Below are 13,423 nucleotides of genomic sequence, written 5' to 3' on the forward strand. Positions count from 1 at the left end.
ATCTGAGAGAACCTTGTAGTGAATGTACAATGTTTAGTTCCCTTTGGCAGTCTCTGGTGCGACTCACGGTAAAGCAGGCAATGAAATTTAATTAAATAAATTTGATCATAAAATGCTCCGTCTCTTGTCTCAGGCATTGGCACTCACAGTTTGTTCCCAAGCTGGTGTCTGGGGTCCCTGAGCTGTGCAGAGGGGTGGGAGTGCCCAAAGGCCACACTCGGGGCTGCTCTGGGGCTGGGTTTGGTTTGGGAGTTCCAGCTGAGCATTGCACATGTCTGGAACCTCGATGCTCCTGAACTGCCACCATAACAGGCTGGGCTGGCAGAGGTGGGATGAGGCGGCAGGAGGGGGCTGCAGGTGGGAGGTGCCTCCCACGGGCACTGGGGGTGCTGATGGGGGTCTGGGTGTCCCTCCTGGCTGGTCCTATTCCTGCTCTCTGCTCAGCACAGCCCTGCCCTCTGGGATGGGCCAGCTCCACTCTGGGGTTCTGCCTGCTCAGGTTGTGCAATCACCTGCTGCAAATGGAGACTTGTACGGCTCCTTTGGTAAATGCAGAATTGAATCCTTTCTTTACTACCAGCTTCTTTAGCTTCCAGATGGCAAACCAACAGGAAGCAATGGAAGTGCAACGTAGTTTTGTCATAATGGATATGTAAACGTGATACTTACTCACTGCAATAGACTGCTGTGAACCATATTCCAGCAGTAACCTTTGAAATCCATCACTTGACTGCACACAAGTGTGGTCTAAAAGGGACTTGTAAGGAATTTGTTTTTTTTCTGGAGGATTTTTAATTATTGAAAAGAAAGAGGGATGTTTTCTGTCTTTTGCCTTTATCTGTAGACTGAGAAATGTCAGAAAAAAATCTCTCAAGATTTTGGGTGTGTCAGGATTTTTCCACCCTAGGGCCTTTCTAAGTGTTCTCTGAGCAATCTCAAAATGTCCCATAAGACAACTTACTCTGCATTTCCAAACCTCAGTCGATTCAGCCATGTTTAGGAGCTGCATCATGTACTCACGAGTGCAGTGCTGTGGTTTTATGGCAAATCTGAAGCTTGAGGCTGTGGCTGAGGTTTTCATTCAGTTCATGAAATTCAAAAGAGTCTTCTCCATTGAATTATATCTCGATAGGACATCAGGAAAATATTTCCTTTGTAGTTTTGTAACTCTGTATGAAAGACTTTCTACTTGCTTGAATTGGTGTGGAAAATGGGTTTTAATCAACAGCATCTAATTGTCAATCAAGCAGAGATTATCCAGAGACTGACAGCTGCTGTCCCTGTCACTGGGGTGTTTGGCCACTGGGGACATTTTATTCTTGGGAGCCTCTTCTCCTCATTACCTGCTCTGGGCAGAATTCAGTGTGCAAATTCTACCATAAACAAAGTTCTGGCACTTGAAATAGTTTAAAAGATTATAATGGTAATGTGTCAAACCCAGGTTTTGGAGGCAGAGTTTCAATGACTTCCACCTGAGGCATCATGTGCATGTGACTTGAGTGAAATCCTGATAGTCCAGTGCAGGGATCCTGTGTCTCCACAGCAGTGGCTGTTTGAGGTCCCAGCCCCAGCAGTAGAGCTGGGACGCTCACTGGTGTGAGGGGCTGTGGTTTGCTTTGCAATGCACCTGCTGAGAGTCTGGAGGTATTTCTGCCACTGTGTTGTGCCTTTTTTTGCTGGTACTTGTTCTGATACTTTTTCTTGTAGTCACTCTGTTTTGGTGTTCTTTACCCCACTTTTGCTAGATATGCTGTGTTTTTTCAAAACCTCTCAGCAGGCACTGGCTCAGCCCTGGCTGTGCTGCTGTTACCCCTTTGGGCCAGTATCTGCCATCCATGCTTCAGAACAGCCTTGGATTCCTCACTGCTGTAAGTGTGGAAAGGTCTAATTTAATTTTAAAATTTTATTTCCTCAGGTTGGAGACATGTTTCTTTCCAGAATGCCACCTACCTCGATTCTTTAACTTTTCTCCCTGAATTTACATGGCTTTCTGGTTTAGCATTGCATATCCAAGACACACAAGAAATTTGAGGTATTTGCTCAATCTGAATTTTGTGGAGCTTCTCCAATCCCAGCTAAAATCTCGATATGCTAATTTAACAGATTTCCTAGTTTCATAAGCTTAGGTTTAGCACCCTCTAGAACAGCACCTAATACTGTTGCTCCTTTTGCAAGAGTCTCTGTCTCCCTTGTTTCTCACAGATATTCAGTCCAAGGTAAATTAAGGGAACGTGATTATCAGGACTTTGAAAGACCCAGTAGTCACCAGCTAAAATGTACCACAAAAAGAACCCAGCTATGACAACAAGGGAAGTCCCTGAAAACGGCTGGAAGCAAAATGACCATAATTGAAATCTGAAAGCAGCAACTTCATAGAGAAGTAAACGAAGAGGCGGCTCTTTGTAAATGATGATCTAAAAAGTGTTCTGGGTTGTAAGACCTCATTTCAAATGTATTCATTAAATAATATTTGAATCATTTAACAGTTTGAACTCTACTGCACTGCTAATATCTTCAGGGGATTTTTTTTTTCAGTAACAAAGACGCCTTTGTTCCCCGCTCAGTGCTTGGGCTGTGCCTTGGATATTAGCTGGAAACCTGATCGCCCGACATCGCTCCGAGGCTGCGAGTACAATGTGAGTCGTCTGCAACCAGGATTAAATCAGGCCCTTTGTAGGGATGCTGAGGAGCCGTGATGATGGTTATGGACAGCAGGAGGTCGTTAACCCTTTGTGCCTCCGGCGGGGAGATGGGAGGTTTGGGGGAGGCTGCCGGCGAGGTGCAGGGCAGCTGGGGCGGCTGCGTGTACCAGCGAGTAGTGCCCGAGTAGTTCCTGCTGGAAAGCAAATAACGCCTTACATGGGGTGGGTGAAATCATGTTGCCTGCCCCAGTGCTTGCTGCCTTGGGATGCCACTTCACCACAGTGTGTGGGCAGGGGCACTTTGGTTTAAATTGGAAAAGTCAGGACTGCGAGCCAAGGTTCAGCAATGGCTCAGGAACACACGTCATACTGTTAAATCTTGTGAACTAACACAATAAATAATAAACACAGGAGCAGCTTTATTTGCCTGGTGGCTTTGAGTACTGGGCCCTGCGGTCTCAAGCATCCCTCTCTCAAGCATCCCTCTCACCCCAGGATGTGCAGTGTGCTGTCCAGCCGGGGTCAGAGCCCCAGGAGCCACTGTGTCCCCCAGCCCTGAGGGCAGGAAGGGGATGGGCAGCAGGAGACAGTGGAACATGGGGGAAGCTCAGACACGAAGCCCTGGGGGAGCTTCTCCAGGAGGGACCAACGTGGTCCCTGCTGGGTGACTTCCTACGAACCAGTGACCTCCAAACCTGCATCCAGCAGCTCCAGCACCATCCTGCTCTGCTAGGGCAGGCAGGCACTGTCCTGAGGGAGGGGGAGGATGGGACCACAGAGTGTGAAGTCCCACGGGATGGCAGGATGGAGAAAGGAAGCACCAAGGCAAGTGCTCTCATGAAGCTAATGCTTAGGGGAAATTAAGTCATCAGGATTTTATAAAATAGCCTCTGGCTCTCTACTTTCACAGTAGTTCAATTTATAAGATGATGAAAAATGAATTAACTTTGGTGGTTTGCTGGCATCACCCACAGTGAGCCAGACTTTCCACATGCTCAAAGATCATTCCTGGTCCACCACGCTTACATAAATTCCCACCTGGTTCAATTTTAAGAAAACAGCAGAACAAAGTTGGTCATACAAACTCCACCATAAAACATTGAGAAGAGTTAAACACCGATTAGTGGTTCAGAGAGGTGCTATTTTTTATTTATGCTTCACTGAGCTATTTTAGGAAACATAAAACTTTTACTGTTCCTGTAACCAAACTAATTCTGTTGTGCTGTGTACATAAAATTTCTTTTTTTTTCTTTCCCCTCCCCAGTGAAATGTATGATCCTATGGTGTGTGTTTTTGAGATGGGAATTTGAAGGGGAAAAATAAAAGCCCAAAGCAGTGCACTGCAGTGCAGTTATCATGAATGGGAAAAAATGCTTTAGGGTTTCCTGTGTTTTTACCAATGTACAATCTCAGTGTTGGATGATTTTAGCACTATCCTGTTTTTCAGTCATTGAAGTTAGAAAAGTTTAAATGTGTTCAACATGTACACCAAAGTGTCCCATGTGCTGCAAAAGTTTCCACCTAAGTGGCATGAATGGGACCCAATATACTTAATTAGTGAAAAAAAGCTCTTTGCAGGAATGGAAAAATCTACTGATATTGTGAAAATATCACAATCCATACTAGGAGACCTGAAAATCGAAACAGGAAAGATACACAGCTACAGGTTGCAGTGGTGTAAAGAAACTAAACCAGGTGACCAACCTTGCAAGACAACCAAACAGGAAAATCCTTGTAAAGGGCTGAGTTACCAAAATGCTCTAGATCCCTGCAGGAAGTGACTGTGATGGTTTTAGTCCCTTAACCCTGATTACTCAGTTATGCATTTTTTCAAATGGGAAGCAGGCAAGTGTCTGAAGGACTTTGGTTCAAACTTTGCAGAAAGAACATTGTTGGCAAAACTAAGTATAAAATCTTTACACTGGCAAGGTGAACTTCTCAAAAACTGAATTCAAATAAGGTTTCACAGATGAAATTGTCTTTAATCTCAATTACAAACCAGTCACTTTCAGACACTCAAGCAGGGAAGGACAAGGAGTGACAGAGGTCGGATCCCTGGAAGTCCCTACCCGTCGCCTTTTAGCACAATGCCCGGTGCCTCCCAGCTCAGCCGTATGACTGTGCTGGGAGCAAACCCCTGGGAGCCCAGGAGGCACACGTGTCACAGCCCTTTGCCCACAGCAGGTCTTCCTTCTGTTCTTGGGAGCTAAAGCAGGTGCACACTGACAGACACCATCCCCTCTGGAGCGATGCCTTCCCTTGAGAACCGGCTCCGTGCTCGCTGCACTCGCAGGCTCATCTAATAATTTTACATGTTTGCCTCCTGCATCAGTCCTGCCACCACCTTCACTGCAGTTTTGAGAGAGAGGAGCTGTAATGGTTTCCCTAAACTGTTCCAGGCAGAAACGCTGAAAACTTTCCCGCCAGGGTTGGAAAACTCTCCTTCAAAATATTCCAATTCCATTCACTTAATATCTCTGCTAGGAGCAGAAATCCCTGCCAAGAGAAGCCCATCAGCTCCTTTGCAAAGTGGCTGTTGGGAGCCCCTGCTCCAGCGACAGGTCCCATACCCGGTGCTGTGGGGACCCGGTGGTGTTGGTGTGGTTGCAGGTGGCACCACAGAGGACGAGGAGCAGCTGCAACCAATGTACCTGAAGCTGCACTAAGGACAGGGCACCTTTAGAGAGCTGGGAGTGCAAACACCACAGAGAACTGAGCTTAGTTTTGCTCCATGGCAGGGTTTAAGAGGCTCTTGCTAAGGGCTGGCTGGGCTAAAGTGTCTCGAGCATATGGGCTTATTTTGTGCAGTTTCTGTGGTGGTTTCTTCGTTGGATTCTCAGTGGTAATGAGCCCACACAGTTGATTGCTGCAGGGAGAAAAAAAATCATTCTGAATAGGTTTGCTGAATAATTATGAACTGAGCTGAACTCTTACATTTGCTTACTAATTGTATGGTCCGTGATGTTTTATGTATGATGCATTCATTTTGTTAAAAAGGATTTTTTTTCTTTTTTTGCTGAGCAGCAACTTTTCTCAGTGCAAGTTAAACTGACACAGTGGAAAGAGCTGGATTAAAGTCTGATGAATTGATGTTGTTTGAATTATTTTTTTAAAAACATCAGCCCCACCATTTGGTTTTCAGAGCTTGCAATATGAAACCTAAAATTGTGCTATTGTCTTGAGAGTTGAAATAAATGAATCCCCTCAACTTTGGATTTGGCAGGCACAATTACTATTGTTAATTTAGAAAATAATCCCCTGCAGCTACAAGTATTTAAATAATGCCTTTCTCTGCTTCCCCGAAGATGACCAAAACCCAAAGACTGAAAGTAAAAATACGTTTTATAAAATACACTTTTCACTGCTCACTACAATCGAGAGGCTTCCTTCTCCTTGGCTGGGGACTGGGGCCCTTTGTGACGCAGGGGACCCGACAGTGGGACAGTGGGACAGCGGGAGCTGCGGGGCACGTTGGCAGCCCCAGGGCGAGCTTTAGCCCAGAGCACATCCCAGGTTAGAAACAGGGGCTCAGTCGCCTTCCCACATGCAAGCTGGCAGAACTCTGTAGCGGGTGTCGGACCTCGCCATTCCAAGCAACTCACTGCTTTCACTGTCAGAATATTTAGGCTGAAATTATATCCATATTTGCCACTGTCCAGTTATAGACACGGCCTGGCTCCCACTGAAGTCCACAGAAGGAGTGGTGCTGGGGGAGCTGGGCCAAGCCATGGGTGGACAAGCCATCGGGATTTCTCTCTCCAGCGAGCCTGCGGCGGCCCTGGAGGGTGCGGCGCCCGTGCTCCGAGAGGAATCGGGGCAGCCGCCCCCGGCGTCTCCGCCGAGCCCGAGACGCCCCCCGCCCCCGTCCCTGTCCTTCCGCGGAAGGAACGCGCGGCCCTCGGCTCGCCGTCGGGGCGGACCGGGGCTCTGCCCGGCGGGGGCGGACCGGGAGCATGGAGCGTGGGGCGGAGCGGGGACTCTCTGCCTGCCGTCTGGGCGGACCGGGGGCACGGACCGGGGGCACGGACCGGGGGCACGGACCGGAGGCGCGGACCCCGGGCGCGGACCGGGCGCGGAGCGGGGCTCTGCCCGGCGGGCGCGGCCGGGGCCGGGCGGGCGGCAGAGGGCGCTGTGCCCGTTCGGAAGAGCCGCTCCGACGGCGCGCACGCAGGCGCAGAGGGAGCCCCGGGCGCGGGGCCGCCCCTGCCCCGGAGCCGCCGTGGGTGCGGGGTCTGGGTGCGGAGCCCCGTCGGCTCCCTCCTTTCCTCACTTTCTCCTTCTCTCCGTGGCCACCGTCCCCGTAGCGACGGGCGAGACGTCCCCTTCGTTCCTTTGTGCCACGGCCGGGCCGCGCGTGCTTCATTCTCCACCCCGGTGCCGGCCCCGCAGCCCGAGTCCCGCGCACTACCCCCCCCCTTGTCACTTCGCTAAGTAATAATTTCCACGTCCAATTCCATTTCTTCGCCAGTTCTGAAATCTCCAGGCCATCAGCAAGGAGGATAGTTCACATGAAAACTAATTACACAAAATCAATATTTAATCACAGCGCAGCATCCTGATCCTGCAGAAAAAAAATCCCGTTAAAACTCTCCTGCCATATACAAACACTCCTCGGCCGCTTATTTATAGATCTCATTTTTTTTGGTGGGAGCAATTTTCATTACTATTTCTTTAAGCTATCGACATGTGCAGCCGCGAGCACCTGAAGCGCCGCGTCCCGCCCGCGGTCTGTGACCCCCCGGGCCTGCGGGTGTTTGTTCCTCCGAGGGAACCGGGCTGTGACCCCCCCGCTGCCGCAGTGCCCGCTCCTTGCGCGGCTCCAGGCGGTGCCCGGCTCGGGGCTGGCAGGGCCGCTCCTGCTCCCGGCTCGGGGCTGCCGGGCGGGTTTCGTCCCGGCTGCCCGGGAGGGCAGTGCGGGCGGTGGGAGCGCGGCACTGGCAGCGCCTCCCCACTCCCGCCGCTCGGTCCCAGCTCCGGTGCTCCCCGTCCCGCTCCAGGACCCCGCTCCAGGACCCCGGCGCTCCGCGCGGTTCCCCGGCCGCCCGCGGTCCGCGCGCCACGGCAGCAGCAGCCCCGGGCACGGGGAGCTGCGCGGGGCGGTGCAGGGCGGGCGGGGCGCGGGGCCGGCGGCGGAGCCACCTTAACGGCAGCCCCGCCCCGGGCCGCGGCGCTCATTGGCGCAGCCCCGATGGCTGAAATTCATCGCTGAAATGCAAAACTTGTTGCTGCTCCTCCAGCGCCGGGTGAGAGCGCGGCAGCGCGCGGGGAGCGCGGCGCAGCCCTACCAGCGCCCGCCCGGCCCCGCGCCCCGGCCCCGCCGCCGCCGGAGCGCTGCGAGCCGCGGGAGCGCACGGCCGGCCAGCGATGCGGCGCGCAGCTCCCGGGCGCCGGAGCCTGTGAGCGGCGGCGCGCCGCCCCGTCGGCTCTCGGGCAGCAGCGAGCGGCGAGCGGCGGGGTGAGCGCGGGCGGGCGGCCGGTGCCGGCGGCGCGGCAGGATGTGAGCGGGGGCGGCCGAGCGGCGCGGAGCGGAGCGGCGGGGAGCGGCGGGCAGCGGGACGGCGGAGTGGCGCGGAGCGGCCATGCCCTGCTGAGGAGCCGCGCAGGATGTTCGGGCTGGAGCAGTTCGAGCCGCAGAGCAGCGGCCGGAGCAGCGGGCAGGCGGAGCGGGGCTTCGGCCAGCCCGGACTGAGTATGAGCGCGCACTTCAAGGCGCCGGCCTTCCCCGGCGGCGGCCCAGCGGCGGCGGCGGCGGACCCGGCCCTGGGCGCGCTGGGCGAGCCGCCCCTCCTGGGCATGAACATGAGCCTTGCCGGGGACGCCTACGGCTTCCCGGGCCGCGGCCCCGCCGAGCTGCACGGCGGCGGCATGCAGCCGCCGGTGCACGGCTTCTTCGGCGGGCAGCAGTCGCACGGCGGCTCCGGCGGCGCCCCCCACCCGCACCAGCACCCCCCGCACTTCGGCGGCGGCTTCGGGCCCGACCCCGGCGCCTCCTGCGTGCACGGCGGGCGGCTCCTGGGCTACAGCGGCGCGTTGGGCGGGCAGACGGCGTTCGCCGACGGCTACGAGCACATGGCCGAGGGCCAGAGCGGCGAGGGCTTCGGGCAGCAGCGCCCCGGGACCCTGCCCGAGTTCCAGCACCACGGCGCTGGCGCCGCCAGCCACGCCGTGCCGGCACCCTGCCTGCCCCTCGACCAGTCCCCCAACCGCGCCGCCTCCTTCCACGGGCTGCCGGCGGCCGGCTCCTCCGAGCCCCACGGCCTGGAGCCGCGGCGGCTGCCGGCGCAGGGCGGCGTGGACTCGCTGGAATACAATTACCCCGGCGACGGCCCCGCCGGCCACTTCGAACTGCCCGTCTTCTCCCCGTCGGAGCCCGAGGGCCAGCTGCCGCACTACGCCGGCGGGCGGCAGGTGCCGGCGGGCGGCAGCTTCGCGGGAGCGCCCGCCCTGCCCCGGGCGCCGGGCATGGCTGTGGCCAAGGCGCACCCGCCGCAGCAGCACGGCGTCTTCTTCGAGCGCTTCGGGGGGGCGCGGAAGATGTCGGCCAGCCTGGAGCCGGGGGCCAGCGCCAGGCACCCGCTGATGCAGCAGCAGCAGCAGCCACCACCACCGCAACCGCCGCAGCAGCCGCCGGGCTTGCTGGCCAGACAGAACTCCTGCCCGCCAGCCATCCCTAGGCAACAGCAAACAGAAGCCAACACTCCCAACCCCAACCTGCAGGACAATGGGCCCATAATGCAGAACCAGCATGCACAGTTTGAATACCCTATTCACAGACTGGAGAACAGGAATATGCATCCCTACACCGACCCCATGTTTAATATGCAGCACCCTCCTCCGCAACAGCCACCAAATCAAAGACTGCAGCACTTCGATGCCCCCTATGTGAGCGTCGCCAAGAGGCCGCGGTTCGACTTCCCCAGCACCCCCGGCGTCGAGCGCTGTGCCTCCTGGGGCGGTGGCATGCACGGCCCGGCCATGGAGAGCCACCTGTCCCCGACGGCCTATCCTGGCCTGCCGGGCGAGTTCACCCCGCCAGCGCCCGAGGCTTTTGGGGGCCCGCTGCCACACGGCGGCCCCGAGCACCCTGCCCTGGCGCAGCGCCAGAACGCGGCCCTGGTGATGAAGCAGATGGCCTCGCGCAGCCAGCAGCGCCTGCGGCCGCCCAGCCTGCAGCAGCTGGGGCACCACGGTGAGGTGGGCCCGCCCGGCAGCCTGCCCCCGCCCGCCTTCGAGCGGGAGGCCGGTGGTGGCCGCAGCTTCGACCCGCCGGCGCCGCACATGGCCCCTGACAGCGCCTGGTTCGCGGGGCCACCACCGCCCGGGGAGCTGCTGCCGAGGCGCTTGGCAGCGCCAGGGCTGCCGGCTGAGGCGGCCCCCCACGAGCTGGGCCTGCAGCCGGGCGGCCCCGCTGTGCTTTTCCGGCCGGGCGCCGGCGGGCTGGGGCTGCAGGAGCCCCTGCGGATGGCAGGTGAGGGGCCGGCGCAGGCCCTGCCGTCACCCGGCGTCCACCCACCCTTTGCACCCACCATGGGTGGCCTCTCACAGCTGCAGTCGCCGGGCGGTGGCGTGGCACTGCCCAGTGCCCCCACTGAGCGCCGCGGCCCCACCGACTTCGCTGCCCAGCCCAGCTTCCCCTTCGCTGCGGCGGCGCGGCAGCCAGCGGCCCATGGGGCTGCACCTGCCCTCAGCGCCTCGCCGGGCGCTTACCCGCCACCCCCACCCGAGTTCCCCCCGCCACCCCCGCCTCGGCCTGCCGCCAGCAAGCTGGGTGCTCTCTCGCTGGGCTCCTTCAGCAAGGCAGCCAGCAAGGACAACGTCTTCGGGCAGAGCTGCCTGGCTGCCCTCTCCACTGCCTGCCAGAACATGATCGCGAGCCTGGGCGCTCCCAACCTCAACGTCACCTTCAACAAGAAGAGCCCGGCCGAGGCCAAGCGCAAGCTCAGCCAGGCCGAGCCTGACCCGCCACCTGCCGCCCCGGACTACTTCCCAGCAGGGCCACCAGCGAGTGGAGGTGGCACGGGCAAGGCAGCGGGCAGTGCCCCACTGCTGCCCGCAGAGAGCAGCCTCTCGCCCGGCTACGCTCTGGAGCCGGTGGCCAGTGGCGAGGGGAAGGCGGGTGGCGGGCGGGGTCGGGGTCGCCGGAAACGGGACAGTGGGCACGTCAGCCCCGGCACGTTCTTTGAGAAATTCTCGGCCACAGAGGGCGGTGGGGCCGGTGTCAGCCCGGGGCAACCGGCGGTGCCGGTGACGACGGGGGGCCCACCGGGGGCTGCGGGCGCTGAGCGCGGTGGGGGCACCCCCCATGACAAGCCCCTGACCTCACCCTCCTGGGGCAAGGGCAGTGAACTGCTGCTGGCGGAGCAGCCTGACCTGATGTCTTCCCTGGACAGTGGAATCCAGAGCGTGACCAAGTCAGACGGCAGCTCCCCGCACGTGGACTTTCCTGACGAGGTCAGCACCAGCTATGGCAACGAGGATGAGGTGTCCTCCAGCTCTGACAATGCTGCCTCCAAGCCCACCCGCAGCCCGCTGTTGGGTGGCTCACCCAAGCTGCCCCGTGGGGAGCACGCACTTCTCAACGGACAGAAGCCCCTGGCCCTTGGCCTCCTCAGTACATCTACCTCGACCCCCGACAGCTACGGGCTCAGCACCACGGCGGGCGCCCACCCTGGCACGCCGAACATGGAGCAGGTGCGGACCCCCACAAGCACCTCGGCCCAGGATGAGATCCACCCCCTGGAGATCCTGCAGGCACAGATCCAGCTCCAGCGGCAGCAGTTCAGCATCTCGGAAGACCAGCCCTTGGGGCTGAAGAGCAAGAAGGGAGAGTGCGCGGGGCAGAATGGGGACAGCGACCTGGGCAGCTGCTGCTCGGAGGGTGTCAAGGGCACCATGAGCACCATTGACCTGGACTCCCTGATGGCGGAGCACAACTCCACCTGGTACCTGCCTGGTGAGAAGGCCCTGATGGAAGGGCAGGAGGAGGACAAGTCCATGGCACCCTGGGAGAAGCCCAAACCCTCGAACCCCAGCAAAGAAGGTATCGGTTGTCCCACATTTGTGCTGGTGCAGGGGTAGGGAGGATGGTGGGCTGCTCAGGGAAGGGGATATGGTGGGGTTGTGGCCCCAGTATGCTGGGTGCACGCTGTCTCCACACCCACTCCACCCTTGATGGGGACCTTGGTGGGTGCCAGACGCCTTTCCCCTCTGAGCTGGGGTTGCAGGGTGCTGGGTGGCTCTGGGGGGGGGTCCAGTGGCAGGGACAAAGCGCTTGCTGCCGGACTGGCCCTGGGTGATGACTGCCGTGTGCCATCTCTGCTGTCAGCCCTGCCCCTGTTGCGCCTCCTGGGGAGTGGCCAAGTGGGGGTGCTGAGCAAAGGGGCTCCCCAGTGAACTCCTGGGCCTGGGATGCTGTGGACGGGGACCACAGCCCGGAGAAAGGGGCTCCCACAGAGCCTGGTGCCAGCCGAGCCTTCCAGCCACTTTCCCCAAAGTGTGACTGAGGTTTTCCTAAACCGCGAAAATGCAAAAACGCGTTTGGTGGCAGTGCTGCCCCTCTGAGTCCAGGTGTCCCCTGCTTGCGTTTGGAGCCCACAGCAGTGTGAATACTGAACTGAACCGTTTGTAACAGATTTTTTTCCTTTAATTGGAAGGCAATTTAAAATAAGGCTCTGGGTCTGCTAGTGTAAAACTTGCTTAGTTAACAGATGTTTTATTTCGACATTAGTTGTCATTTTTGATCTTTCCCTGTGTCCAAAGAGCATCATAATTCCCCAGTCTCAGGAAAAAAATATTTTATTTGAAAACCCTCTTATTATAAAAGATATTTAAGATAAGGATGATTATAGATTCAATTGGTATCTATTTTATCTTATCAAATCCCTATTTTGCAAACTGCCTGGCTCTTATGTGTGAGTGTTACAATGGGTGCACGTGCTGTACCAGCTTTCTGAGGGCAAGCGGGCGGGTTTTGGTGTGCTAGAAGTACATATGTGCAGTTTACACAATATAAACTCATAATTTGTGCCTAGGAAAGTTGATGTGTTGGTACTGCAGTGTAGTTTAAAATTGTTTTCATTACCTCTGGTGGTACAGACTGACTTCTTACAGTCCTCCACATTCAGTAATTTTGCTAAGAAAGGTGTTGGGGAAATCAGAGGGGAGCTGCTTTGGAAACTGGGCCGTTTCCTACGCCGGTTCTGGTTGGCTTTGCAGCTCTGGCTTTCTGAAGCGTGAATCCTAGCCCCCACGGTTTGTCTCTTTGTTCATGTTTAATGCCCAGCGCAGGAGACTCTCATTTCGAGCGAAGTGTTTAGCATGCACGGCAGACCCGAGGAAGCCCATCAGCATTCTCCATGCTTCACCCAGGCAAGGACATAAATTGGTTTGTTTGGGGCCCTTCTTTTCCATTTTTAAATGGAGTTGCACACAGCATCCTTCCTGGCCCCTTCTCTTTTATTGTTTCTTGTACACAACATCTAGATCTGACTGGATCAATAGCTAGTTAGCACAAATCACAGTTCCTGTCACTTCTACCTTGGCAGGCGCAAGCACATATATATGTTCTCTCACACCACATGCACCCCCTTACGTATGCACTTTCACACACACGCACAGATACACAGATCTCACACTGTGCTGTGGTGACAAATAGATTTTAAAGAGTAACTTATTCCACAGGTCTTGATTTCGTGGATAAAAAAAAAATTCCTGAGCAGTGATTTAATTCTGAACAGCACATTTATTAAAAGTGTAATTTGGTTTAAAATGATCTATATTTT

General features: G+C 56.7%; 1 protein-coding gene across 1 annotated transcript in view; it reads left to right on the plus strand.

Annotated features, from left to right (window-relative positions):
• Positions 1-8,145: 8,145 nt before the first annotated feature.
• Positions 8,146-13,423, plus strand: part of MN1 (MN1 proto-oncogene, transcriptional regulator) — a 35,309-nt gene continuing 30,031 nt past the window's right edge. The window contains exon 1 of the mRNA XM_027714314.2: positions 8,146-11,682. Coding sequence (XP_027570115.1) covers positions 8,247-11,682 — 3,436 coding nt within the window. The 5' untranslated portion in view covers positions 8,146-8,246. The remainder of the gene's footprint in view (positions 11,683-13,423) is intronic.

Source organism: Pipra filicauda, unplaced genomic scaffold, assembly GCF_003945595.2.
Source record: "Pipra filicauda isolate LSUMZ 115617 unplaced genomic scaffold, ASM394559v2 scaffold33_size4404698_pilon, whole genome shotgun sequence".
NCBI lineage: Eukaryota > Metazoa > Chordata > Aves > Passeriformes > Pipridae > Pipra > Pipra filicauda.